At 46.6% G+C, this 25,613-nt stretch overlaps 7 protein-coding genes across 7 annotated transcripts; 2 read left to right on the plus strand and 5 right to left on the minus strand.

Moving 5' to 3' along the window:
- Positions 1–1,108: 1,108 nt before the first annotated feature.
- Positions 1,109–4,708, minus strand: BDV38DRAFT_294472 (putative eukaryotic translation initiation factor eIF-2C4). Its single transcript, XM_032062509.1, has 6 exons — positions 4,040–4,708; positions 3,833–3,945; positions 3,590–3,780; positions 3,370–3,518; positions 1,482–3,318; positions 1,109–1,423 (listed from the first exon to the last, which is right to left on the minus strand). Exons 1-6 carry the CDS (start codon positions 4,241–4,243, stop codon positions 1,227–1,229), a joined length of 2,691 nt encoding a protein of 896 aa, XP_031911833.1. The 5' UTR covers positions 4,244–4,708; the 3' UTR covers positions 1,109–1,226.
- A 736-nt stretch (positions 4,709–5,444) lies between these two features.
- On the minus strand, positions 5,445–9,546 carry rna14 (cleavage polyadenylation factor subunit RNA14). Its single transcript, XM_032055048.1, has 5 exons — positions 8,351–9,546; positions 7,866–8,297; positions 6,797–7,799; positions 6,033–6,725; positions 5,445–5,947 (listed from the first exon to the last, which is right to left on the minus strand). The coding sequence occupies exons 1-5, from the start codon at positions 9,245–9,247 to the stop codon at positions 5,928–5,930; spliced, it is 3,045 nt and encodes a 1,014-aa protein (XP_031911834.1). The 5' UTR covers positions 9,248–9,546; the 3' UTR covers positions 5,445–5,927.
- Positions 9,547–9,639: 93 nt separating this feature from the next.
- On the plus strand, positions 9,640–11,260 carry asf1 (nucleosome assembly factor ASF1). Its single transcript, XM_032055050.1, has 4 exons — positions 9,640–9,960; positions 10,015–10,054; positions 10,115–10,423; positions 10,487–11,260. Exons 1-4 carry the CDS (start codon positions 9,852–9,854, stop codon positions 10,881–10,883), a joined length of 855 nt encoding a protein of 284 aa, XP_031911835.1. The 5' UTR covers positions 9,640–9,851; the 3' UTR covers positions 10,884–11,260.
- A 2,134-nt stretch (positions 11,261–13,394) lies between these two features.
- BDV38DRAFT_251515 (putative SNARE-dependent exocytosis protein (Sro7)) lies at positions 13,395–17,322 on the minus strand. Its single transcript, XM_032055051.1, has 7 exons — positions 16,957–17,322; positions 16,565–16,904; positions 14,927–16,507; positions 14,305–14,860; positions 14,123–14,244; positions 13,755–14,042; positions 13,395–13,700 (listed from the first exon to the last, which is right to left on the minus strand). Exons 1-7 carry the CDS (start codon positions 17,041–17,043, stop codon positions 13,675–13,677), a joined length of 3,000 nt encoding a protein of 999 aa, XP_031911836.1. The 5' UTR covers positions 17,044–17,322; the 3' UTR covers positions 13,395–13,674.
- Positions 17,323–17,838: 516 nt separating this feature from the next.
- Positions 17,839–18,890, minus strand: BDV38DRAFT_284651 (phosphotransferase family protein; the record flags this gene model as incomplete). Its single annotated transcript, XM_032060318.1, has 2 exons — positions 17,839–17,962; positions 18,034–18,890. 2 exons carry the CDS (start codon positions 18,888–18,890, stop codon positions 17,839–17,841), a joined length of 981 nt encoding a protein of 326 aa, XP_031911837.1.
- Positions 18,891–21,002: 2,112 nt separating this feature from the next.
- BDV38DRAFT_132679 (THUMP domain-containing protein) lies at positions 21,003–22,478 on the minus strand. Its single transcript, XM_032051314.1, has 5 exons — positions 22,254–22,478; positions 21,992–22,148; positions 21,716–21,930; positions 21,514–21,654; positions 21,003–21,437 (listed from the first exon to the last, which is right to left on the minus strand). Exons 1-5 carry the CDS (start codon positions 22,302–22,304, stop codon positions 21,315–21,317), a joined length of 687 nt encoding a protein of 228 aa, XP_031911838.1. The 5' UTR covers positions 22,305–22,478; the 3' UTR covers positions 21,003–21,314.
- Positions 22,479–22,952: 474 nt separating this feature from the next.
- Positions 22,953–25,598, plus strand: BDV38DRAFT_251528 (alpha-keto acid decarboxylase family protein). The gene is made up of 5 exons (XM_032055052.1): positions 22,953–23,452; positions 23,509–23,589; positions 23,664–24,888; positions 24,944–25,151; positions 25,210–25,598. Exons 1-5 carry the CDS (start codon positions 23,344–23,346, stop codon positions 25,297–25,299), a joined length of 1,713 nt encoding a protein of 570 aa, XP_031911839.1. The 5' UTR covers positions 22,953–23,343; the 3' UTR covers positions 25,300–25,598.
- Positions 25,599–25,613: the final 15 nt, after the last annotated feature.

A 25,613-nucleotide genomic window follows, 5' to 3' on the forward strand; every position in this document is an offset into this window, starting at 1 on the left:
TTTCCTGAAGGGCATGAATACCCGGCATTTCTGGTGGGACAGGTGAAGCCAGTTTCTTGGGCATGAATTAGACAACAACTCACATTTGAACACCGGGGGGCGCTAGCGATGGGAAATCCAATATACTGGTTTTCTGGCAGCAGCGCTCTCTTCCCTTTTCCAACCCTTCTCAATTTATCTGCATTGGGGACCGGAACATTGAAACAAAAAAGAAAACAGGTGATTATATGGAATGGCGCAGCATGGCATGATTTTAGGAGGGAATAACAGCACAGCAACTCACGCATTTTCTGTACCGGCTGATTCTAATCCTTGACTCTTCTTTTTTTTATCCTTCTTTCGCTTCGAGACAAAGGGTACACCTCAGAGCAGCCAATCAGTTCGGACCAAATTGTTCATATCTGGGCGTCTTTCCTTGTCTCTTTTTTACTGTACTTTGGTGACTCCTCTTCTTCTATACCATGTACTCGTATGCTGATATAAGCGTGCGCAGTGTTTCTTTCCCTCTTCATTTGGATTTCGTTTCTTTCCCCCACCTACTACTTTCCCCCCCTCGTTTTGCTTGCTTGTTCATGCCATGTATCCGCTTTTCGCTTGTTGCTCTACTGGTCCATTCATCATTGATGTATTATCCGACATTCCTACTCTGTTATTCTAAACAGAGATCAATACTCGTACAGTACATAACATGTTACCTGACATAAAGACGCTAACAGTCCAGTACCTGGTTAAGCTGCAGATTAAAGCCAAGTTTTGTCTCGATCGACCATCTTATCTATATAGTGTAACACTCGATTCCCATTTCGTTATTCAATGACACCCAAGACTTAGAAATTCGAAGATGATTATATCTATTCCCGTATGCTACGTGGATGTCTAGTAGTGAAGGACGTAGCAAAGCAAGTTGAGATGAGATTGTTAAAGCTAAAGACATTCCTAATGTACACACATTGGAACTCTCGTCCGCAAGAACCGCATCCTCCAGATCCATCCGCCCTTGCCGAAGGCAGTCAGTCCCGGTGGCGCAGCTGTTGCTGACTCGAACCTCTAAATGTATGACTAGGAGTAATAGAGAGTTCCGATAACATGAACTACCGCAGTAAGCAGAATTAAAAGAGCGGAGATAGCCCAGTCCATATGCCAGACATAGCTGGGGAAAACTAGACAAGTGGTGAAAACAAATTTCGTTGCGTTGCGTAACATTCGAGTACCCATATAGCTAGCACCTAGATGTACCAGACTGCGAAGGGCAGTCTATTTGGAGTACCATGAATTGGCAAGAGTCTTGGGTCGACTGGCTTATCCTTGGGCTTAGGGTTCGTCATTGGAACTTCGCGTCCGCTCCGCGGACCAGAACTGGCAGGAACATCTTCATGATGACGAGCGCGGGCCGCAATAAGGTGTGCATAGTAAACTGCGGGGACTATAATTGCTCACGTTAGTCACGGAATCTTGTACAATAGGGAACAAAAGGTGCGTACACAATGAAACCGAAGTAGTAGACCGCATGTACTGATAACAATGATCATAGATCATGTTCTCCAGTTGATGTGCCTTGTGCCCAATCTGGTCCAAAATAACATGGTAATGGACGGGTCGGGAGGTTCCTTGAAGTGCGATGTGGGAGTAGAGAAAGAAGTCCCAGTCATGCGGGCTGGTAACGTCCTTCTCAATGAGCAGCCCTGGAAGGGGGTTACCATTTTTGTCGGCCGCATTGCGATCAGTCGGCTTGGGGAATGCTCGGATATGGTGACGTTTGTTTGCGACTATGACGGTAAACTTTCCCTTCCATCTATCTTGGGTCAATTTCATAAAGATAGACTTCATGTCCAAGACTTCCTGCTTGAGAATCTTTTCTCTCTCCCCCTCTGAGACACCATCGCGGAAGTAATAAACGTTATCGGGAGCGCGTCCTTGACCAACTGTAGACATCCACTCTCGCACCAGTGGGGTAAGCATATGCTCCATATTTGCACGAGCGATAATCTCAACTCGGTCACCATTAGTCTCACAGGCACCCCAGTAGCGTCCACCAAAGCTATCCATGCAGACGGATACAGCCGCCATCGAAGGCGACCAGACACCTATCGTTGGATGCGTGACATCCGCGCCAATGATCATCGTCATTGGTCTGAGGCTGGCATCATTGACTTTTGGTATGATACGAGCAGTGGTACCCCCCAGCTTGGCGTTGACTTTCATCAAAACGTTTGAGATATATTGCGGGTTCGCCTTAGCCACGTGGGCAGACTGTAAGACCTGGGAAGGCACACCCCAACGACAGTCACAGGACTTCTTAATCCGGAGGTATGTGAAAGAGTTCTTGTCCGGGACAATAATCAATAGGAGTTGGGGCTCCTTTTGAAATTTATTGCCGGTAGAGTTGAAGAGTCTCTTTATGGCCTCGCCGGTGTCCTCTGTCAGTTCAGCAATCAAGGGACGTTGGGTGATGTTGCCTCCATGGCCAGCATAGGTCTTCATGAACCCGTCAACAAAGTGCTCCACCTGGGTTTTGTTGATGGCGTTGCGTTTGCCCGGGATAAATCCAACACCCCAGCAGCTGAGAGGCTGCTTGTTCGGCTGGTAAAACTTCTTTCCACGAAGATCCCAGCGGCCGTTGGTTCCTGGATTGTGGCGTTGGTTGCCGCCAAACTGGATACCAGGGTTTGGAAGCAATCGAGCCTTGGTACGGATCATGTTCTCGTCTATTTGGAGCCCGAAAGTCTGCAGAACCGGATCCTTAGAATGATCTAGCATTCTCTTAGAGTTGTGGATCGAATTGAGGCGATCAGCTGGGCGTGCCGCAGCATATCTGATCATCTGCGAGGTCTGGTACTCGTTTAATTTCCAAGGATATTTGTGGAGACCATGGATAGTCAAGTACTCCATGGGATAGACAATGCCTTTCTTCGTCATTTCGACCATGGGAAGATCCGGGTAAGTGAGTAGAAGGTTGTACTTCCTCTTGAAATATTGCTCAACGGTGATCTTCTCAATGACACCGGTCGCTTTGTCCTTCAACTCGATGATGTACTTGCTAGCACTGGCATTGATGAGTCCCTTAACGGTAAAGTTCACATTCGTGCAAGGACAGCCCCGGTAGTGTGCTTGGACCACGAGCTTTTTCAGCCGACGGTGCACTTCGTAAAATGCGGTCGATTCGGTCGTGCCGCCGTGACCATCTGGGACAGGTCTAAGCTCATGCATGAGATGCTGGTGGTCACGACAGTCCAGGATGGCCATGGCAGCACCCAAAAACGAAGTGCGAGCCCAGAAACAAGTATTTGACACGTCAATGTTGACAATAAGTCCACGATTCTAGATAGCATTGTCAGTCTAATGAATAAATACAACAGAGCATTGGCTTACAATAGCAGGCCTGATAGCCTCATAGACGCCCTTGAAGGCCAACACACCATTGCCCAAGTCCTTGTTCTCTCCGTTTTCGTCGAAGAAAGAACGGCGAATTGCCAAAAACCTCCCGCTGGGCCATTCACGAATGACATGGTCAAGGAAATCTTCCATTGTTAGTTTTATCGCCGAAGATAATCATGGTGGTGAGAAGAGAAAGAAGAAAGCGGGCACATACTTAGAGCCTCCAAAACAGGTTCTGTGAAGGCAGCACGTCCCTGAAGCCAGGCATTCAAGACAGCGAGGTTGACCGTCTTAGTAGGTCGCACAACCAGTCGGAATGCATTAGAGGTTCGACCTCCGGTCCGGCCTTGCTCGGCGTCAAGGTCCACAATAATATTCAGCCCATTCGAGTAATTATTCATCGACCTGGGTAGGTAAGTAGCCGATCTGTTTATGAATTGTGCGCTGTGGGACATACCAGGCAAGTTTGCGGCCGTCATAAATGATCTGCTTCAAAGCAGCTTTTCTCGCAGTCGAGTTCCAGACCTTCTTGCAGACGATGTTCTTCTCATCACCGTTCCCGATGTTAATCTATATCCTGAGTTAGTCCACGTCTTCTTATGGGGCCTTGCATGGACCCATTGACTGAGTCAAACAAGACATCATGGCTGCCGGAGACACTCACATCGTATTGGTAAACGTTCCTACTAGGGAACTTGGTGATCTGATAGGCGTTCAGAGAAATGTCCACTTCTTTGCCCGTGTTGTTGAAGCCCGGACGAGGCACAGTTTCGACTGGGACAGAATACTTGAGGACTTCGTCAGCTTCACGAACTCGGAGGTGGCGGAGACCTCCTGTAAGTTTATTGACGACTTCGAATTCTTCCATGGTGGAAGAGGAAGTAAACGTATCGCTGGTATGAGACCAGGAGAGCGGCAGTATAAAAGAAACGAAACAGGGCAGCAAGTCTATACAGATATGGGAAAGCAGAGAAAGAAGGAGAGTTAAGTTCCATAGGGAGGAAGAAAGGGCTTCTTATATAGGGAGAACGCCATCCTGTGAAGCGGTTACACTTGATTCGGGTAATAGAAGATAACGCAATGAATGTCGGCTTCTCACATCGATGAACAGCCTTCGACCTGTGAATCCCCGTAGTTCCATGCATATGCCGTTTGAGTAAACGGGAATGTACATGGGCCTGGGAAGGAATTCGCGCAGTGAAGGGAGGAGAGAACAAGAAAAGACCCAAGGAAGAACAAACAAAAGGGAATTTATGCGGCCAGAATAAAAAAGAATACAGAATAAAGCGTTCAAGGAAATAGAAATAAGAATAAAAAGCGGGGAGTGCCCAAGGGAATGTGGAAAAATTCCAACTTACCAAATGGTTGATCGCAAACGCCCCCAAAGGCAGATCAACATTTCGACACATGTCCGTCCTTAGCCTTGGCTTGTCCAAAGCTGGATCACTGAGAGGTATTGTAGCCATTGTTCGATTGACTGGCCAGTTTTAATTGTGGGCGGTTGTGATAAGGGTAATGATGTTGAGATTTCACAGGATGTCGTCTTAGGATGGGGGAGATTCGTGGTCCAAGGTGGGCAAATGGCGAGGGTATGAGGATGGATGAAGGGTATTGATGGAAGGATGCTGGGGGAAAGTGGGTTGAAGAAGGAAGAGAGGTGGTAAGGTATGGAAGTGTGGAAGGTGAGATGAAGCAGGATGAAACACAACAAGGGCAAGTGAGGTGTGGCTGACTGGTTCAGGGTGTTGGCCAGGGTGATGATGATGAGAGTTGCCTGAGGTGCGTACAGGACTGAGCTTGACACGTGGATGAAGGGATCAATGGTCAGATGAGGAAGGTCCAACAGACAACAAGGTTGAATGTCAACGGGACAAAGTGGAACAGTCTTGGGGTTGATCGTGTGAGTAGGAATGGAGGTGACCAGAGTTAACAGAACTTGACAGTAATTGACCAGGTCTTGGGCTGGAAATCCCGTCACGGTCAGTGCCACACTTGCATAGCTGCTTATGGAGATCACGATCGGGATGATATGTATGTCGCAACACGACTTTTACTCAGGCGGAGAATGTTGTCACTTCAGGAATACGTCAAATACCATTGTCAAAAGTAGAAGAAAGATATTGCAGACTCGAGAGGTATCCTGAGAATCGCACAATTCGTGCCATGGAAAGAAACAAAAATTTCCCCTTCGTCAAACCCACCCACAACTTCATAGTGACCACTTTCATATTGGAGACCAAGAGATATAAAGAAAAACTGTACAAACCCGACCTGGAACGGATAACATATCCTACCCAAAAGAAAGTCACCGAGTGGTATTTGCTTGTTGATCCCAGCTAAGGGACTTTGTGACAATTTGCCAAACCAAACTTTAACGCCGTTCGTCAAATGGAAGCAACATTGGAAAATGACTACAGATCTAAGACACGCCAGGCCGATGAGATGTGATTGAAACCGATGCGAGACACCAGGCAATGTGGACCCAAGATATTCAGATATTGCGCAATATCGTCAAGCAAGAGTAGGAGCCATGCCTATTATGCATTGGTATATTATTGTGGACGATAAGCACCTATCGGAAACGGTAAGCATTAGCCCTACAACTCGGACAAAGGAAAGATGGAGCTTCCAAAGGTTCTAGGGAATTGGAGACATACCAGGAAACCCAAGCCCGCGGACAGATGGCGGAAGGGGAATCTGTGAGATGGAGGTGGGCATATCAATTCTCCGGATAAGGTCGACCAACTTTTCCGGTGAAAACCGACCAGCGTTGTAAGCTGAGGCCGAGGGAATGATGCTCAACAGATAAACAATGTCACGAGGCAATGGAGCAGGTGAACCTTGTGACCGGAATTGAGACCCAGTCTGGCTACTGGTAACTTGTTGGGTACGTTTTGGTGGGTCCAACTGTCGTCTCTGGGTGGTTTTCAGCGGGGAGTCGGCTCGAATGAACTTGCGTGGTCGATTCATATCGTCATCAAAGTCTTCTAAGGGTCTTTTCGGTGAGTTTGTTACTGACGCATCCGGATACCTCGAAGATGGGGTGCCATGACGAGACACGGGCTGTTCCGTTGGGAATGATGTCTTGGGCCTTGTCTGGGAGGGAGAGATTATCGGCCGCACCACTGTAGGGTCAAACGCAGGGCTAGAGTATCGATGGGCAAACTGTTCCAACGTCGGGTCTTCAGGGAACAGTTCACGCATACGATTCTCCAGATTTATGACCTGTACTAAATCTCCGTATCGAGATTCATACTCGTGAAGGAAGGCAAAGATGGGTTTGGTCTTGTGCACATTTTCCGGGTTAGATGCTAGCTTTCTTACTGTCATCTCGAAGACAGCACGAGCGTCTAGGTAAAGAGATACATCAGCTTCCATCCTAGGACGACCTACAAAATCAGGTTGGGATCGGGGAGCTTACTGATGACATCATTGATATCAATCAAGTGCTTCAAGTATTCGAGTGCAAAATTCTCATCCTCGGGAAATAGCTTAGCACCCCGTTCAAAGATCTTCGTTGCAGCCGGGTCTTTATAGCAATGATATTCAATGAGTGCGCTTGCAATATAGACATCACTTGTGATACGTCCTCTTTTGCGAGCGTCCGCAAACACTTGTCTTGAGCCAGGCATTTCGCCAGGTTTACCCTTGCCTTGTATACGACGCATTGCGCGCATGAGAGCAATCCAAGCGAAAGAGACCGTTTTGGAAAGAATGCCGATTTGTATTGCATGTGCATTGCGCAGGGCTTCGATCTGCGCGTTCTTCATCGACTCTCTTGCCTTCGAGTCACTTTGGTCGTCATCGTCATCATCTGTCTTGGACGGCTGAGTATCGGAATTCATTTTCGCGAAAGTTTCCTCAAGTCGTGCGACATCCTGAGATTCTCGAGTGCGTGCTTTGGCGATCAAGTCGTAAAGCGCATTAAGAAGCTTGTCATAAGGTTCTCTAACCTTGGCACCTCGCTTTATGGGATCTTGTTCGGACTCCGAAGTGATTTCCAGTCGGTCAGCACGCTTAAACGCAAGAAGACAACTCTCCGGGTTAGCTTCTATGCCGTTCTTCAAAAATTCATTCCCCTCATTCTCCATGTCGTTTAGGAAGCAAAATTCGGCAGCTTCGAACCATATCTCTGGTAAAAACCTAAGAGCCATGAGAGCTTGCTTATACACATAAATTACACGAGCCTTGAAAGCAGCTTGGTCTTCCTCTTTTAGAACAAGTGGGTCACTTTTCTCCCATTTGATCCAGCGCTTCCAGATATCAACCTGTTGCCCGAATTCAATGTCACCATCAGAGCCTAAAACAGGGGGTAGCCTGGGTAAGGTTGTCCGGTTCAAGTCCCTTGTGAAATTTTGCAGTTCTGTGTAAGAGCTGCGAGCAGTCATGTACGCGGGTGACTGCTCTTGAAGGAACTTCCGCCCCTATACATAAGCATGGCAACATTAGCGTGGGCACGCAACTACAGGTAAGCAGGGTATCCGATTTACCGTAAGTTTGTTTAGACCCATTTCAAATTGGTCATATTCTTTCCAAAGGTTATTGACAGCTTGAGTGGGAACGCAGATAGCTTTCTGATAAGCTTTGCGCAGCAAATCCATTTTTTGCTGGTCCTGCCACCCAGAACCACCGACGTTCCCTGGACCAGAGCGTATAAACTGGACATAATCTGTCCAGATAGACCCGGAGTCCTTATCTACACCGACATACTGCAGTGCTAGATCATAGGCGGAAGAAATAATCCTTCTTGATTGACCAGTAGTATCAGTTGTCAAAGGGTTACGCCGGCGAACGTAGTCCAGATATACAGTCCAGAGCTGGACATCGGGAATAGTCAAGAGAGTCCTATTGAATATCTGCTCGAGGCGATACAACTCGTTGAGTTCAGACTCCATGGTTGCATATGCCACCCACTGTTCAGCCTAAGAGTGGGTCAGTCCTTGGCTTCTCCCATGACGACGTATCATATACTTACAGAAAACGGGAACGCCGTCAAGAAGCGCTCGTATACTTCACGTGCACTGTCGATTCTATTGCGGCTTCTGTGTTCGTTAATCAACTCGAGCCATGCCGGGATGTCACCACGTGGGTCTTCTTGTATCCTGTCCTCCAAGATACCAACGCGATCGTGAGGCAACCGACCCTTAGAGGTCGACGGAGAATCAGGAGCGGGTGTAGCTGCAGCGCTATCTTGCATATTTTCAGACTGCAAGGTACGTGAGTTGTACATATCCTGGCTCAACAGCGCAGGCGTGTCGCTTTTAGAAGCAGCAGCAGAAACACGGGTATAAGAGCTATTGGGAAAATTCTTTGCGTTGGCAGATGCCTGCACAGCACCGTCCATTGATACATCAGGGGTAGGAGTATCTTCATTTGCATTTCCTGAAATGGGTTGCTGAGGCACATTCATAGATATAGTATTCATGTCCTCGACACCTAGTACAGCTGGCGGTTCATAATCCGCATCACCCGCGTCATCCTCATCTTCGTCCTCAACCACAAAGCCCCCAATTGTCCTCGTCTTCAATGGTACAGAAGTACCCGACGCAGGTGCCGACGCTGATGCCTGGGAGTCAGCACGGGATGGTGTCTGGGAAGGGTAGGCACTGTCCGCGGGCTGGCTCGGATCCGTTTCAGGGGGGATAGACTGTGTAGGGGGGTTTGGATCTGAAGGAGAAGCATTTGAAGAAGCGATTTCACTTGGTTTAGAATCAGGAATGGAAGCAGAATATTGATCTTGAAGTGTTTTCGAGGGATCATAATCATCTGAATCTGAACTAGCGCCCTGATCTTCAACAGCCTTATAGTCCACGGAGTCTGCATTCATTGCCTGGGCCTGGAAAAAGGCCTTCTCAGCATCATCTTCAGCCATGACAAAAGCGTTTCCTGAGTCCCAATCAAGGTGTCGTGAAAAGAAAATCTGCGTGTTCGGATCTGGTTAGCGACTGACTCCGCAGAAGGGGGACAGACGATCCAATTTTTCTGCTACCCAAGCGACATACAAGGAATATTAAGACACCTAGGCTGTGAGAGGAGAAGCCGGAAGGCGCCCAATCACTCTTGGGAGGTATCCGCCTCAAACAGAATCCGGGGTAAAATAAGATTTAGTAGGTCAATGGAATGCCAGCGATAGATGATGCCGTCTTACGAACTGTGGCTGAAGCTGCAGCTGTCACGCAGGATTGTATCACGTGATGAAGGCGGTGGGCGCGAGAATGCGCCCAACAGACGCGGCGCGTCGTCGATCCTTCTTTAGGGTCGAATTGGTTTAATTAGTACTTGCTCGCTGCGTCCCTCCCCTCGATTGAAGTCTCTAGTTTCTCCATCCTCCTTCCCTCCTTCTTCCTCGTTTGACTTCGACATTGTTTCCTAAGAGCCTTCTACTGTCTTATTGACCACCACCCCCTATTCTTCGCAAAATATCCATCCAACCTTCTTCACAACTTTCCTACAACTAAAGCCAGCCGTTTACCGCCATGTCCGTTGTTTCTCTCCTTGGGGTTAAGATCCAAAACAACCCCGCCCCTTTCCTCGCTCCCTATCAATTCGAAATCACTTTTGAATGTCTTGAGCAGCTGCAAAAAGGTATTGTATGGACCATCGCCCCTCCGCAACAACACTTGGCTAACTAAGTGCTAGACTTGGAATGGAAACTCACCTACGTCGGTTCGGCGACATCGTAAGCGAGGCTCGGAACAGCACAACCGATAGGCATGATGTCGCTAACTGACTCGAATAGATCTGAATATGATCAAGAACTTGACTCCCTTTTCGTCGGTCCCATCCCCGTTGGCGTCAACAAGTTTATTTTCGAAGCCGAAGCACCGGACCTTAAGCGGATTCCTACGTCCGAAATCCTTGGCGTCACCGTGATTCTTCTCACCTGTAGCTACGATGGTAGAGAATTCGTCCGTGTTGGTTACTACGTGAACAATGAGTACGACTCGGAGGATCTCAGCGCAGAGCCTCCTGCAAAGCCAATCATAGAGAGAATCCGTCGAAACATCCTTGCGGAGAAGCCAAGAGTGACTAGATTCGCAATCAAATGGTACAGTACTTGATGATCGTCATACGTGTATTGATTGTGACTAACAATCACTTCTTTCAACAGGGACTCGGAAGAATCTGCACCAGCCGAATATCCCCCGGATCAACCAGAAGCTGATATTCTGGAAGATGACAGTGCTGCTTACGGTGCTGAAGAGGCGGAGCTTGAAGCCGCCCTAGTAAGAGAACTTGCGGATGCAGAGAGAGATGTGAAGGGTGAAGATCATGAGATGGAGGGCGCCGAACCCGCCATCAAGGAAGAAGAAGAAGATATTTCCGACGCTGAGAGTGAAGATATTGAAGATGAAAGCGACGATGATGAGGAGGATCTCGACGAAGAAGAGGCTGGTGATGGCGATGAGGACGTCGAGATGGGTGACGACTCCGAACAGAAAGATGATGGTCCCAAGGCCGATTCTACAAATCAGCATTCTCACCAGCCAGAGGTTATGGTTCACTAGGTTGAACATCTCCTGAAATACGCATTGAGACCATGCCTCTCACTTCTTGACCATTATTCTAACTATTTTGTTTTGCATGATTTCATGATTCAGTTGCAACGTTATGATGACAACCCTACCAGCCCTACTATCGTTTTACAAAATCACTGCATCTAGTTTATGATATAGAACAAACATAATTTAACGAATGAATAGTTGCTAGGCCTCGAAACTATCTTCACCTTTCCGCTCATAACTATGAACGTAAAAGGTTACGTAGCCGGGGTAACAGGATCACTACCCACTTCCCAACTAAACTCACGGCATTGTTGCTGGTCCATCCCTAGCAGGTAAATGCAAGGTGGATGGGGGTTAACCTACAAGATAGCACTCATGGCGTCCCAGAATCAGGATCTGTCGTCTCCATGGAGACGGTGAGAACCTGATCAGCATTAGCTGTTCTATTCATCGCTACTGCCATTTCCCACTTTAGTTGGGGCCGTAGATGACCCTCCAACGCTCACTTAGAAGTGCGCGACTCCTCAATATCCGGCTTCTTGGACACCACTAGTTGCGAACATGCAATCATCCACGTGAACCTTTGGATAGAGTGCATTAGGTTGACCCATAACGCATATGACGACTAGACTTTTTAGGAATTAGACCTTAATAATACGTACGAGGGTGAGCTCTACCAAACGGGATCTGTGCTGTTCCCTTGCAATCTAAGCATAGATAAAGACAGACAGGCATATTAGCCACACAAAATTAAATCCCTTAAATGCCTGTTGTGCCTTATACTAGTATGTATATCTCCGTGAGATCATGTGATCTATTATAACCCTTACATGTGGTCCTATGAGTTGGGAAAATTTCATGCGCCCAGGCATCCCAACCAAGGAGTTCTGAAAGTGGGGCATAAAATAACAGGTGCATAATGATCCACATGATCAGTAATCGAGCATATCGAATTTGTCAGTCTCAGAGCATCTTGAGGTGTATCATTGGGGTTATATGCACCTATAGAAAGTGAGTACAGTATATCTAGATACTAGTAAACGATAACCACCTGAGCAACCTCTAGAGTAATATACATTGAAAAGATGTGAGAGCAATTCTAGGAATGGTTTAGGCATGTACATGAATATATAACCAAATTGTTTCGATACATCTGTTTCACTAAAACCGTGCATAAAGACGTGAGATAGGTATCTCAACTTTTTCATATACGAACGTCGTTGGCATGGCATGGTTAAGAGCTTAGGTTTAATATATGAGAGGAAATATGCCACCGCTTTACATTTGGTCTGTATATATTGAAGGGAAGCTCTATAAACGGTATCTAGTAAGGTACAAATCTGCACTAACGGCATCGAGAGAAGGGTGTTCTTTCCTTCTCTTCCTCTTTCTTTATCTTCCAGGCAATTTTATTTCTCTTGACTAAATCAATTTTATTCACCTTTATGGCTCGTTTCCTTCACCAAGTACTCTGTGTGGCAGCGTAAGAGCTAGTAGCTACCTCTAAGTCACTGAACCTTACCTATTCTTAGTGGAAGTACATGCCCTAGCCTTTGTTATTCCTTCATATCTCACTTGCTTTTCTAGATAGTCTGAGGTGAAGTAACACATAATAGACAAAAGGAGGCCTTTTCGCGTATTTTTAATTCAAACAAGGGAAGAAAGCGTATTCATTGGCTGTCATGGAAAGTTAAGCACAGTGCACAGAGATTCAAATAGTGTGTGAATTACTCTTTATATTGGTAGTCCTCGGAGCCTATTCATATTCCTGTACATGCTATTAGAGTTCTTCACGGTTAATACTGCATCAGATTAGGCCTTCATTTACTATAGAAGAAGAAACAGCAGAGGAGGATATATTATCCTCTGTTAAGGGACTTTGTGCTGAAAGGAGGCTTTCATTAAAAGAGATAGGACGTATCTCTATGTACCTTTAGTTAGTGCTCTTTACTCAGACATATCACTGGGGTTAGTAGAAATAACCCTCTCTAGCGAGAATAAAATATGTAATTTGTTGCACACATATAACAGAAATAGATTAGGCTCTTGTTAGACACTCTGAAGATTGTGCTGTTTGTGTTAACAAAGTAAATACCCTATATATTTCCATAAATATTTACTAACTGTCGAGGATATAGTTCAACAAGTTGGTCAAACAGGCAGCATTTAAGCAATCATACCGGCGACTGAGCTTCTTGTTTCCTAGTGAAAGGCTATACAACTTGTGTCAGTCAGAGAACAGAGCTTACTTACGATGGCTATAACGGGCTAATGAATGCAACTTTGAAAGACAAAAGAAATAAACAGGGAGTTTGGAGGGATACTGCCATCACAATAATAATAATGAGTACAACTGCAAGTTTCAGTGATCCTAGGGTCCTTTTCTTCAACAGTGACGGTGATGTGTTGCCAGGATGTGCACCGGTGATGTAAAAGGCGACATTGCTTACTTTACACATATCCATGACTTAATCGATGTCGGTGATATCAAAGAAGTTACTGGCGCCAAAGAGATTCCCCTGAAGCAGGGTTGGCTTGTTGTCTATCAAGAAATGAATGACTTGATCGTTTCAGAAGGCCTAAAAACCTAGAAGCAGGACTATCTATACTTCATGCAGAGTCTGGAAGTAGAAAATATAGAGATAATTCAGAGAACGAAGGGGAGAATGATATAACACCAACGCCAATGCCTAGTAGGGTATGTAACTAGCTATACTGCGTAGACACGATCTAAGACAATCAAATAGCATATTTGTTCTCATTTATAGAGAGTCGCCTACCAGTCTCAAGCATTTCAGAGCCCAAACTTTGACCCTAACACTGTTGTTCTGATTAGCGAGATGGGAATTAAAAAAGTAATCAACATGAACTTACCACCCAGCACCGCCTTCTTCTTCTGATTCTGAACGTACTTGTTGACATCCCGGGCCCAGTTACTGCTATTTTCTTCCAGTCTTTCCATCTGGTCACCGGCAACATTTAATTTTTCAGTGCGCTCCTGCACCTGGCGCTGCATATACGACCAATATCCTTCTTGGCTGCCTTGTTCCTGGGACAGATTGGACATGGTTCGTCCCTCCCTAGCAAGTCTTCGGCGCTCTTGATCTTCAAGCTTCATTTGTTCTTGCATCTTTTTCGAAGGTGGGCGATCAGGGCCTCCAACTATACGAGTACCATCGTCAGTAAACTCATCATAAACGACCACTGCAGGGGGCTAGAGAAGCGGGACCGGGTATACGAACTGAGAATGTCCATGTCAGCAGGAGAGATATATTGGGTGCCGGAGATCCATTGCATGTTGGTAATCGTAGGGCGTGGGGGGATAGCTGCCTGTACGTTATAGAGCTGGTCTTCGGAATGTCGCCTGCCGTTTTTATTAGCGAGTTATCGATCCCAGACTAGTATGTTGAGAAGGTGCACGTACAGCCCAGTTCCAGCTCCCCAAACATTGAACAATCCGACTTCGGAAGGCCCTGTCCAAGTAAGAACTGTTCCATTAAAGCAAATGGTGGACTCCGAGAGGCGTTTCATATCAGCCATGTAATTTATTTCCTTGCGGCCCATCTCTTTGAGGCCTGGGATGGAGAACGCCCGCACGTTGCCATCACCAAAAAGGCCAACAAGACTGTAACCTCGACCCTCGACTTTGACCACTGCAGCAGAGTCGCACAGATAATCTTCCCACGATTTGTGTGCCCCCTTAGAAGTTGCAGGCTTGAAAATCCTGCAGCCAGAAACAGTTACAGCAATGACGACGCCGTGAACCCGAACTCCATTTCTTAAACCTCCAACAGCGTTCGGAGTAGCTAGGGCAAGCTCGCCACTCTCGGCATCAATAGGAATGATGCTTATGACCTTATCATCCAATAAAGTTGCTCCAGTAAACGCAGCCATATAACCCCCATTATCCGTTGGAAGGATCTTAAAGGTTGCAAGATTTCCCCGATTGGTGCCTACAAAGCAGCAAATGCTCGAATAATCTGCAAAAAAAAAAACATGTATCAGCATAATTTGGCATATCTCAAGACTTCGCTGCCTCCTCTTACCTTCTCCCTCCAGAGTCAATACACCAAATTCAATGCTCGTTGGCCATTCTGGTGGGGCATCATCAGATGATCGGTGTCTCAAGAAACTACTCCGCTTGTTAGGTTTTGTTAGCTCGGACAATCGCGCTGTATGAATCATTGTTGGTCCGCGCAAGTCGATGATCGCCAGACTTCCACCTTCGAAGCCAGCAGCGACAAAACCAACTTGGCTATGTTTCAGGGCAGTGACAGATCCTTGTTGCATATCCAAAAGGGTAAGGGGAAGAAGTCCCTGCTTCAACCCAGGATCAGTCCTATGAGCGATCTTAGTCAACTTCCCCGATCCTTCGTTAGCGCCGGCGGGCTCTTCGTGGCCAAAATTTCCATTGCTGCCCCAACGGAATATCACGACCTCACCACTCCTGAGGCCAACCGACAGCTCACCTGTTGACCCGCTTAAAGCCATTTCAGTAACTTCAACATTACTGACGCGGCCAACGGCACGGGCCAAATCCACCTGGACGACATCACCATTCTCGACCTCATCATCATGGCCTACATCCCAGAGACGAATGGTGCCATCGGCATGGGCGGTTGTGATCACGTTACGATCTTCGAAGCGTTTGAGGACCTTCTTCCCCTCCGCACCACCTAGTAGAAACTTTGGGCCTTGCGACCTACGTTCCCTAAGACCAAGCCAAGCTGAACGATCGACTGGCGTAAGAGCCATCTTGTTTACGAAGGGGTGGACGAACGAAAGAGAAGGGTGGATCATATTGGTGGGGGTAATCGGATGGCCGCTTGGAAAGCTCAAAGTTATCAACTCTCCCGAAGAAAGCACGGCGATCAAGGCAATTGGATCATGTCCACCAGCATAGTAGGGTGAGGCGCGCGGAACAAGGCAGAAATCAACGACTTCTGCGCCTGGAGGTGTTGGAAGATTTGATATTTGTTTCGGAGACTCGAAATAGTTCGAAATAACGGCCCAAGAGGATGTTTGATAGTTTGGAGTTGACCCCAGGTCGATGAAAGTAAGTCCTTTGTTGGCCTCAGCTTTCGGCTTACCGCCAGCTATTAAAAGCCCACTATCATCCCCGTTTCCCTTGACACACCACGCAATATGAGTAATGGGGTCCCTGAGCCCAACAGCGCTCCCTGATGACAGTGGTCTCTCAGGGCTAGCATCTGGCTGGTCAATATTGGGGGTTGTGATTGACCTAGCCGCTATCTTGCGACCATCCTTAGAGTCCCAAAGTACCAAACTATTGTCATCATGCACTGTCATTACGAAGATCCCGTTAGGATGCCAGATGGCCCTGGTCAGTCTTGGCCTGCGCGGCTCCTGGGATGGGACATCGCAATTCCCACCCAATGCACCTGGGGGAACTTCATACTCGAAGTACTTCTGTGCTAAGTTCTGCTTAAATGAGAATGTCACAGCTCCTTCGGGATACCCCACTAGGATCTTTCCAATATCGCGAGGTGAAAAGGAGAGTGCGAGAACAGGGCAAAAGCGTGCTCGCGGATTACGCTGGGCCCAGAGATTGGGGACTTTGAAAGGCGTTAGAGATTCACGGTCGAGATCGTATGCAATGATATCACCTACGGAAATCAGTTAGCATGTCATCAGTAACCGTTGCGGAAGCATTGCCCAGAGACCATTCTGCAGGCCAATGAAGGCATAATCGAGGCTGGGATCCGTCAACAATGCGCTGACATGGTTAGGAGGGGCATAAGAGAAGAGGGTCTGTCGTGTCTCGAGGGAGAAAACACAAATTTCACTTTTCGAATCAACGCTGACAAGCTTGTCGGCACAGAATTGGAGGAACTTGGCCGACGCCTTCCGGGGCAGTGAAAAGATAACGGATACCCGACGCTGGCCGAAAACATAGATCTGACCGCTGCCAAACTGAGTATCACAGGTGCCAACGGCAACGAGAGATTGAACGGGATCGTAGGTGATAGCGCTGATCTGAGAATTTATGCCATATCGAGCGAACTGCGCACAGGTGAGCAACCGGAAAAATGTTGCCTTGGGTGCCAAGACATACATCATCAAGGGCGAACAAGTCCGGCGACAAACCGTCGGACAGGTCCTTTTGGATGCCAGCTTGCTTTCCTCTCAGGAAATGCGCCATTTCCTGCAAATATGAAGCTCTACCGAGAGGTAAGAAGAGTGTGGAGGGGAGGAAAGAGAAAGAAGAGCTGTGTTTCGCGGTGTTGAAGGGGTGCGGAGCGGAGACCCCACATATGAGCTTTGAAGCATCATACCGCGGAATCTGTTGCAGGCCAGCCGATCAGCCCCGCCCTTTAATTGGGTTTCTTTTCTGCCCTATAAATTACGACCCTCCCTCTTGAAATCACTGTATATGTACATACATACCAAGCGACAAAAGAAGAATACTACTAGAAGAAGCAAAAATTAGAACAACGAGTAAACGAACAAATAGAAAAATAAAAAGGCGGGGCATATCGGATTGACTATTTGAAGCCTTCCTTCTCCAAATTTGTGAAGGGGGTACAGATCGTAAATTGTTCATTTATATGAGCAGGAGGTAATCTATCGTGTAAATCGCCGGACAAGCCTGTACTGCACCCAAGTTCGCGCCAAGAATTTGTACGACAACACTCTGAGTAATACAGTGATCGCCAGATCTGCTAGGCAGCAACAATGGACTGAGCACCAAAGGGAGTACTTCTCATTGAAACGGTACTGTCGTACTCCAGGCTACTACTCACGCCCAGCAGAGTTTCAGCTAACGCCCAGGGTAGCTTTATTAGGTCTATGCTCCCATCCCGGTTACCTCTCCTCAGGTAGTTCCGAGTCCCGTTGGAAACCCACAGCTTGTATATCAAAGACACCTAAACGCCGGTATTGTGCAACCTCCTGAAATGAGTCCCTCGTTTGTAGGTCTGAGAACCGGGTTTATCCCTCAGATAGTGGCCATCTTGTTCAATATCGTCGTCAACCGCCTCCTCGCATCATTTTCCGCAATCATATCTCGGTTCCGATAGTATTGCACGGTGACTCTTTCAACCGACCGATAGCAAGCATATCTGTTAATGGCGGTCACAGAAGAAAGTCAGCATTACATATGCCAAACTCTTTGCAGGACGAAAGCACATACAAAAGTTGCCGTATCCTTTCCATCTCGCTTCCTGCCATCCGCGATCGTCCAAAGCCGTCCAGCATGGAAGACGATGGCTCTTCGAACATTTCAGCCATGTAGATGTCACCCCATAGTGTTTTGCCCAAGTCCACAACTCCAGACAATTGTTTGGATTCTGGATTCACTAGTACTTGCGTAGGGTGACCAAAGTCAATTACTACTAACTGTGGTGAAGTAATTTCTTCAAGTGCTGGTGATAACCGACCAAGCTGGTGCCTTATCTCGGCATACGGAAGGTTGACGAAGACGTCCTCCGAGTCACGGAGAATGCTTTCAAAGAGGATAACAAAGGCCTCTCGCCAAGATCGTCTTCCAGCGCCGCTCGCCACCTGTTCCAGAGTCCCAAAGGAGTCAGACACATGTTGCCCAATCTTTTGGGCTAAGACTCCCAATTGCTGGTCAATATCTTTCCGGTTCTGGGGAGTAAGCCAAGGCTCCATTTCATGTAGTGTAGCTCCGATCACATAATGCCGCATAAAAAAGGCGGAATCGCGCAAATTAACTCGAGAGTTGTAATGGAAGATTTGTGGGATGCCAGGAATTCCACTCTGTTTGAGTAAAGCGAGTGCACGGGCTTCTGTGTCAATCATGAATTGCTCTCGCCGTAGCAACGGTGTCATCGGCGCCGGCGAACACTTCAAAAGTACATGGACTCCATTGGATAGTAAGATGACGCAAAGTGGATGGAGATGGCCGTCAAGGGGAGAAATATTGCTAACATGGACAGTAGAAGTGAAGATCCGCTGAACAATTGTACACAGTTTCTCAGATACTTCGAAACTGCGAGAGTAATGGTCACTAAAGGAAGGGGTCATGGTTTATTGTTCTAACTTGAATGAAAGACTGTCGGCAATGGTCGATACTAGTTTGCTCATTATGAAATGTCATATAAAAACCAGAAGAAAGGAGAAACCAATATATGATGGAACATGGAGGGTTAACAAAAAACATGGTTCAGACATAAATGGTGGAATACCACCCTACAGCGCAACGAAGCGAAGACTAAGATGGTATCAGAAGTGTTAAATTGGATCGTCTAAACGAGGATCCACATCATGGACTCCTGCTTCGTTCGTCTATGTATTCTGCAGTTCGGTATGAGACGCTATGGTCTCAATTTACCAGACCATTTCCACCACCAGCACATCATCCACTGGCTGCTTCCCGAAATCGCTAAAGCAAACCACAAAATTGGGCCACAAATTTGGGTTCAATGACATTGTAGTAAGAGAGTCGCGAGTCAAGCGAACGTGGCCCCCCTGACTGATTAGACGGAGGAATGAGCCAACTGGATTGCGCGGAGATATGCGGGCACTGATGAGGTCAATAGAGTGAGTGACATTAAGAACTGGGGCTTTCGCCTAAGGCTCCCGCTCTTAGAAAGGTGCGATGCAGTCGAACCAATCAGAGGTCCGCCTTGCCGAAGACAACAAAGCATCCCGTCCTCAGGATTTTTGATCCCCTGTACTCCGTACTAGTAATGGTCTCGTCTTAGTACTTGTGCGCCTTGAAAATACATCTGTGCACTTGCAGTTTCACAAATTAATTTCCCAAAACATCACTTACGTATCATATCAATACCAATTTTGTTTTGGTTTTTCAGAGACTTGGCTCCCTGAATCAGTCAGCATTATGCGATATATATACCAAATTCCATTTACCGAGTATACCGCCAATTGGACTATTCCAACGAGGAACTAACAGTACTCCTAACTGAAACAGGCTTGAAACATCTGATGGATCATGGGAAAACCATCAATATCTGTAGTCGTCACGCCCAGTTACAAATCACGTCATGACAAAGAAGTACGACGAGCTGCTAGTGTTAGGGATGAAAAGAGTAACAACTATTTGTACTAGGTCAGGTTGATCTATCACCATTTTTGGCGAGACAAACACGTGTGCATGCACGTGTAAAGAGCCGTCAAATGGTCAAACAATGGGACCATTCGCCTAAGGTTTGGAGATTTGGAATCGAGAGTATTCGAGTTGTTCCAACATGCTTCAAAGCGGGCTTCTCCATCCAAGACGACTAGACCCGATGAATCACATGGACCTCTCGAGTGTAACTGCTATTCTGGGTAAGGGAGAATAAATGGAACGAAAAAAAGGCCCTTCAGTTGTGCAAGCACTTTTCTCAAACTGTAGGCATCTCTGTTGGTGGCAGATACGTGGGTCTCAAAAGGTACATATCATGGGTAAAGTTTATATTTCGCTTACAACAATGTGTGTATGGACATACTGGATAGAACACTAGCTTGATTCCAGGGTAAACTATGGAGTAACAGGAACATACTAAGTACTGGAACAACATTACTAGGTACTAGGTATTGTCCAACTTTGCCCAAAGTGGGACTAGTATGTACTATGTAAGTCGCTTTTATGACGCCTTCCTATTTTGTCTAAGCTGCACTAATCAGATCTTACATTAAAGCGCCTACCGCAACGCCTTCCATGCTAACCTCAGCCACATTCTATCTGAACCTCCGCCTTCTTACTCAAAGAGCTCTTGGTTATTGTCCTGAACTTTTGAGTGGTAGGTATTTTGATGTCAATCCTACAGTTCTAGTACTCAATAAGTATCCAACACACATTCCCCGAGCAAAAAACATATAATAGCATATCTCTGCTAGTAACTAGGCCCCACAATTTTACCTACTGGACAACACCATCCGGAACTTTTTCTTTCGAAGAAGGTTAGCTAGTAGTACATCATTTTAAGACCCAATATTGACAGTCTTGTTATCAAGTGACTACCATGGTTCTGGACATATCTCCGCAGGCGTGGTCCTCGATAAGCGTACCCCAGAGTAGCATAATTCTCATTTAAAGTTCAAGAAGTGGTCTTCCGACATTTTCTTCTCCTTCCAAATACGAGGGAAATGACAAACTCCCGATGGATATGAACAAGTGCTTACTACCATTCCTAGTAGGTGTTCACCGGGTCACGGTATATGCTCTATTCTGCGAAGCACCAAGGAGCTTATGAGCCGTTCAAGTACCTACTTTCCCATAGGACCTCCCTCCCTCCACATTTCTTCTTTTTCTTCTCTCTCTCTCTCTCTCTCTCTTTTATTTTATTTTATTTTTTATTTATTTTTTATTTTTTGAGAAAAGAAGAGCGATGCTGTAATGATGCATTGTGTAATATTTCTTACGTATCCAAGGTTGACATTCACTATTTCCACCGCTCAAGCCAAAATGTCTCACAATCTACGAAAATCGGTTTAAACCGAGATTCAATCAGTTGGCTGTCTGGGTTCGGCTTCCTGCGAGCTCGGTGCTGGTTTGTAGAGCTCAGCTAGACTGTATCTTTTCAGCTTGTCGTAGTCACTTCCGGCAACACTCATCCCAATCACGTTCTGAATACAGAGGTCAGCCACACGGGAAATGAATTTTAAAGAGCATGAGAATAGTGTTGACTGTTGTGAAACAGACCTTGATTACATCAACAAGGATAATAAGATCGTAATTTTTAAGATCAACAGAATGCTCAGGTCCTACAACACTGGCTACTGATTTGATGAGACTGTCTCTGTCGAACTTTTGATTGCTCCTTATCGCAGGCCGGATAGCGAACTGTATTTGTAGACCTTAAGAACATGTCTGGAAATATAAAGCTTAGGGTGCTGTGACATACCTTTTTGGGACCCCCACCGGAGTGAAAGTGAGGCTTTAAAATCTCACGCGCAAAAGCCTCTAAATCAACACTGAGAGTCTTTCGGATAGATTTGACAGGCGTCATTCGTTGGATGTATCGACTTCTCTTCCTGTGTGGGTTGGCATGCGCATCCACGCAGATCTGATGGACTAGTTTCTCGGGATCAATCGACTTATCGAATCGTATGAACAATACTAAGTAAATTTTTAGTCCTAGTCGTATTATCTTTAACTAACGTTAAAAGCATCCACGAACCACACGGAATGTCCAGCCTGATGGCCTGAAACTGACGAGGCTTGGCCGAGCTAGGCTTCAGCCCTTCGACTTCCTTTCTGATTTGGGCTTCGATATCATCTTCGTCCTCTGAGCCGGAGTCACCATCTTGACCCCCAGCATCTGGCGTTTCGATGCTCTGGTGCACATGGCATATGTCAGCTGCACAATTGAAGAGTCTGGAATACTGCCGCGGAGCATAACATGTTCCTGGTCATAGTTTCTCCCATAGAATGGTACTAACCTGGGAGAAGAGATCCAGCACCTCCGAGATGCATTTACCTTCCTTTCCCATATCGCAGGTTACAATTACTCCCCAATCCCCACTTTCAATGCCAGCTTTACCATTTTGCTGCTTATGCCAATTACCGCCTCCCTGTAACGCATATTAGATCTCCTGACTACTGGGGCAATACAATGGAAAGAAGAAGGAAAAATTTCAGATGACCACTAGGTCCAGATCGCCGAGAGTCAAAGCAAAAGTAGGCCAACCTTTCTTTTTTTGGAGGACTGAGATGAGTTGTCCGGCATGCTCCTTTTTCCTGTTCCCGCCATTCACGGATGCAGTCCGAGTTAAATTTAGGTAGTGGTGCCGTCTTTTCCTCGCAGGGATTATTTCTAAAAAAAAGGTTAAGGTTGCTGTATGTTTGCACGGGTTTGGTCAGGTAAACATAGCAATATGCTAGTATCTGATGCCGTTTCGCCGCTGTGTGGTCTTCCCAGAAAATTCTCGATTATCATTGGCATTGCGGCAACGCCGCGGGGTGTCGAGACGTCCACATACGGTTTAGTGGAAGAGTATCATCCCATCCGTATCGGGTGGGGTGGGCTGACTGTCACGCCAGCGACTCGGAGCCTCGGGTTCGTCGGCATGGAGCACCAGGGATATACCTTCTAAACAGTGATCAGGTAGATCCCGATAATAGACTATCTTCCAACCATCGGCCCATTCTCCGTTGTGTTGGGTCGCAAGTGTTCTTCACCGTGAACTACCATAGGCATAGCCCAGACATTTGGTATTTCTTTTACAACAGTCCTTAACTACATTGCGACCTTAGCTATGACAGCCGGTGGCTGACTGTATTGTAAGCTTGTAATTTTTGTGTACTATCTTTTGTCCGACACTCGGCCTGGAAGCCTATGACATCACGTTATCATGACGTATGGCCTGGTCTTTTCGTTGCACGTCGAGTTGTACAGGACATTCTGTATTCACTACTATATAACTGCACCCCCTGGTCCATGTTTCCCAGGAAGAATTCAATATCCAACAATCCATAGCAAAAACCTATTCATCTACTATACCTTCCATTTTCTCTTACTGAGTTCTTACAATGGCGACAGATATCGCTACAAGAGATCTTCGCAAGCCCATAGATGTCGCCGAATACCTCTTTAGACGACTCCGTGAAGTTGGCGTTCGTGCAGTACACGGTGTTCCTGGTAAGCATCAACGCGCCAACTTTTAGCGCAGTTACTGACAGCATCAATCCTCACAGGGGATTACAACCTGGTGGCTTTGGATTACCTGCCAAGATGCGATCTTCATTGGGTAGGAAACTGTAATGAGCTTAATGCTGGTATGTCTCCACAGAATGGGAACTATGGGCATGGTAAAGGAGTGGCGCATATCGCTAACCGTGGCCAAATACAGGATACGCTGCTGATGGATACGCTCGAATCAATGGAATGGCTGCTCTAGTCACCACCTTCGGTGTGGGTGAGCTGTCGGCGCTCAATGCTATTGCTGGTGCATACTCTGAATTTGTCCCTATTGTTCACATTGTTGGTCAACCACATACGAAATCACAGAAGGATGGGATGCTCCTCCACCATACCTTGGGTAACGGCGACTTCAACGTCTTCACCAGAATGAGCGCCGACATCTCTTGTACTCTTGGATGCTTGAACCAAACTCATGAAGTGGCAACGCTCATTGATAATGCTATCCGAGAATGTTGGATTCGCAGTCGGCCGGTTTATATCTCTCTCCCTACTGATGTGGTGACAAAGAAGATTGAGGGAGAACGGCTGGATACCCCTCTCGATCTCAGTCTGCCACCGAACGATCCCGAAAAGGAAGATTACGTTGTGGAGGTGGTTCTGAAGTATTTGCACGCTGCGAAGAAACCCGTTATTCTTGTCGACGCTTGTGCTATCCGCCATCGTGTACTTGACGAAGTTCATGAGTTCGTGGAAAAATCTGGGTTGCCCACCTTCGTGGCTCCAATGGGTAAAGGAGCAGTGGATGAGACTCACAAGAACTACGGCGGTGTTTACGCTGGTACTGGATCAAACCCCGGTGTTCGTGAGCAAGTTGAATCTTCAGACTTGATTCTGAGCATCGGTTCTATCAAATCAGATTTCAACACGACTGGATTCTCCTACCGTATTGGCCAACTTAACACCATTGACTTCCACAGTACATACGTGCGCGTCCGGTACTCTGAATACCCTGATATTAACATGAAAGGCGTTCTTCAGAAGATTGTTCAAAGAATGGGCAATCTCAATGTCGGACCAGTCTCGCCGCCGTCGAACCTACTGCCGGACAACGAGAAGGCATCAACTGAACAGGCGATTACCCATGCGTGGCTCTGGCCTACTGTCGGGCAATGGCTGAAAGAAAAGGATGTTGTTATCACGGAAACTGGCACTGCCAACTTCGGTATCTGGGACACTCGGTTCCCAGCAGGTGTTACAGCCATTAGTCAGGTTCTTTGGGGCAGTATCGGTTATTCAGTCGGAGCTTGCCAAGGAGCTGCGTTGGCCGCGAAAGAGCAAGGCCGACGAACCGTACTTTTCGTGGGTGACGGAAGTTTCCAGCTGACGCTCCAGGAAGTCAGCACCATGATCAGAAATAACCTTAACCCTATCATGTAAGTCCCGCCTCTGAGTGACACATGTCTCATGCCCGGCTAACATCGTACGTAGCTTTGTCATTTGCAACGAGGGATATACCATCGAACGGTATATTCATGGATGGGAAGCTGTTTACAATGACATCCAGCCCTGGGACTTCTTGAACATTCCTGTGGCATTCGGCGCGAAGGACAAGTATAGAGGATACAAGGTCACAACCCGGGACGAGTTGAGAGAGCTTTTCGCAAATGAAGAATTTGCTTCGGCACCCTGTCTACAGGTAGGTTACAGCCCCTTTGCCCCTTTCGGAAAAGTATCAATGATACTAACCATAGTAGTTGGTTGAGCTCCACATGCCTCGCGACGATTGCCCAGCCAGTTTGAAATTGACAGCCGAATCGGCCGCTGAGCGGAACAAGTCCCTTTAATTTCTTCAAGCCATACTCTAGAATAAACCAAATTTCTTTCCTTCTGTGCAGTTCGGGAAATCGGTTTCAGTTAGCATGCCACCATGTACACGGGGCATCTTTAATATTACCATGACATGTGGTTAAGAGATTCTGTTCACTACGGGAGTTTTAATTAGTTCTTTATCTGCCTTTCCTCTCTTTTCTTTCTTTTTAACAACTTTCTCAGTTGACATTTTGATCAGGTTTGATTAGATAACAATGAATTAAACCTTCCTTTAGAAAGAGAGAAAAAGCAAAAAAAAAAAAAAAAAAAAAAAAAAAAAAAGGACAAA

Source organism: Aspergillus pseudotamarii, assembly GCF_009193445.1.
Source record: "Aspergillus pseudotamarii strain CBS 117625 unplaced genomic scaffold BDV38scaffold_40, whole genome shotgun sequence".
Classification (NCBI taxonomy): Eukaryota; Fungi; Ascomycota; class Eurotiomycetes; order Eurotiales; family Aspergillaceae; genus Aspergillus; species Aspergillus pseudotamarii.

Bases quoted from the DNA above. Each gene is read 5' to 3' on its own strand.
- BDV38DRAFT_251528 (XM_032055052.1), top strand. From the start codon at position 23,344: ATGGCGACAGATATCGCTACAAGAGATCTTCGCAAGCCCATAGATGTC. The intron at 23,590-23,663 runs GTATGTCTCCAC...GGCCAAATACAG, and splicing joins CTGTAATGAGCTTAATGCTG to GATACGCTGCTGATGGATAC. The intron at 25,152-25,209 runs GTAGGTTACAGC...TAACCATAGTAG, and splicing joins CTTCGGCACCCTGTCTACAG to TTGGTTGAGCTCCACATGCC.
- BDV38DRAFT_294472 (XM_032062509.1), bottom strand. From the start codon at position 4,243: ATGGAAGAATTCGAAGTCGTCAATAAACTTACAGGAGGTCTCCGCCAC. The intron at 3,946-4,039 runs GTGAGTGTCTCC...CTCAGGATATAG, and splicing joins GGAACGTTTACCAATACGAT to ATTAACATCGGGAACGGTGA. The intron at 3,519-3,589 runs GTATGTGCCCGC...TAACAATGGAAG, and splicing joins ACCTGTTTTGGAGGCTCTAA to ATTTCCTTGACCATGTCATT.
- rna14 (XM_032055048.1), bottom strand. From the start codon at position 9,247: ATGGCTGAAGATGATGCTGAGAAGGCCTTTTTCCAGGCCCAGGCAATG. The intron at 7,800-7,865 runs GTAAATCGGATA...GCTTATGTATAG, and splicing joins TGGGTCTAAACAAACTTACG to GGGCGGAAGTTCCTTCAAGA. The intron at 5,948-6,032 runs GTATGTCTCCAA...CGTTTCCGATAG, and splicing joins CCGCGGGCTTGGGTTTCCTG to GTGCTTATCGTCCACAATAA.
- BDV38DRAFT_132679 (XM_032051314.1), bottom strand. From the start codon at position 22,304: ATGGGAAAGGAAGGTAAATGCATCTCGGAGGTGCTGGATCTCTTCTCC. The intron at 21,931-21,991 runs GTTCGTGGATGC...AAATTTACTTAG, and splicing joins CAGGCTGGACATTCCGTGTG to TATTGTTCATACGATTCGAT. The intron at 21,438-21,513 runs GTCTGTTTCACA...CTCTGTATTCAG, and splicing joins TCCTTGTTGATGTAATCAAG to AACGTGATTGGGATGAGTGT.
- BDV38DRAFT_251515 (XM_032055051.1), bottom strand. From the start codon at position 17,043: ATGGCGCATTTCCTGAGAGGAAAGCAAGCTGGCATCCAAAAGGACCTG. The intron at 16,905-16,956 runs GTATGTCTTGGC...ACCTGTGCGCAG, and splicing joins ACTTGTTCGCCCTTGATGAT to TTCGCTCGATATGGCATAAA. The intron at 14,245-14,304 runs GTACGTGCACCT...TAAAAACGGCAG, and splicing joins TGGGGAGCTGGAACTGGGCT to GCGACATTCCGAAGACCAGC.
- asf1 (XM_032055050.1), top strand. From the start codon at position 9,852: ATGTCCGTTGTTTCTCTCCTTGGGGTTAAGATCCAAAACAACCCCGCC. The intron at 10,055-10,114 runs GTAAGCGAGGCT...TGACTCGAATAG, and splicing joins TACGTCGGTTCGGCGACATC to ATCTGAATATGATCAAGAAC. The intron at 10,424-10,486 runs GTACAGTACTTG...TTCTTTCAACAG, and splicing joins ACTAGATTCGCAATCAAATG to GGACTCGGAAGAATCTGCAC.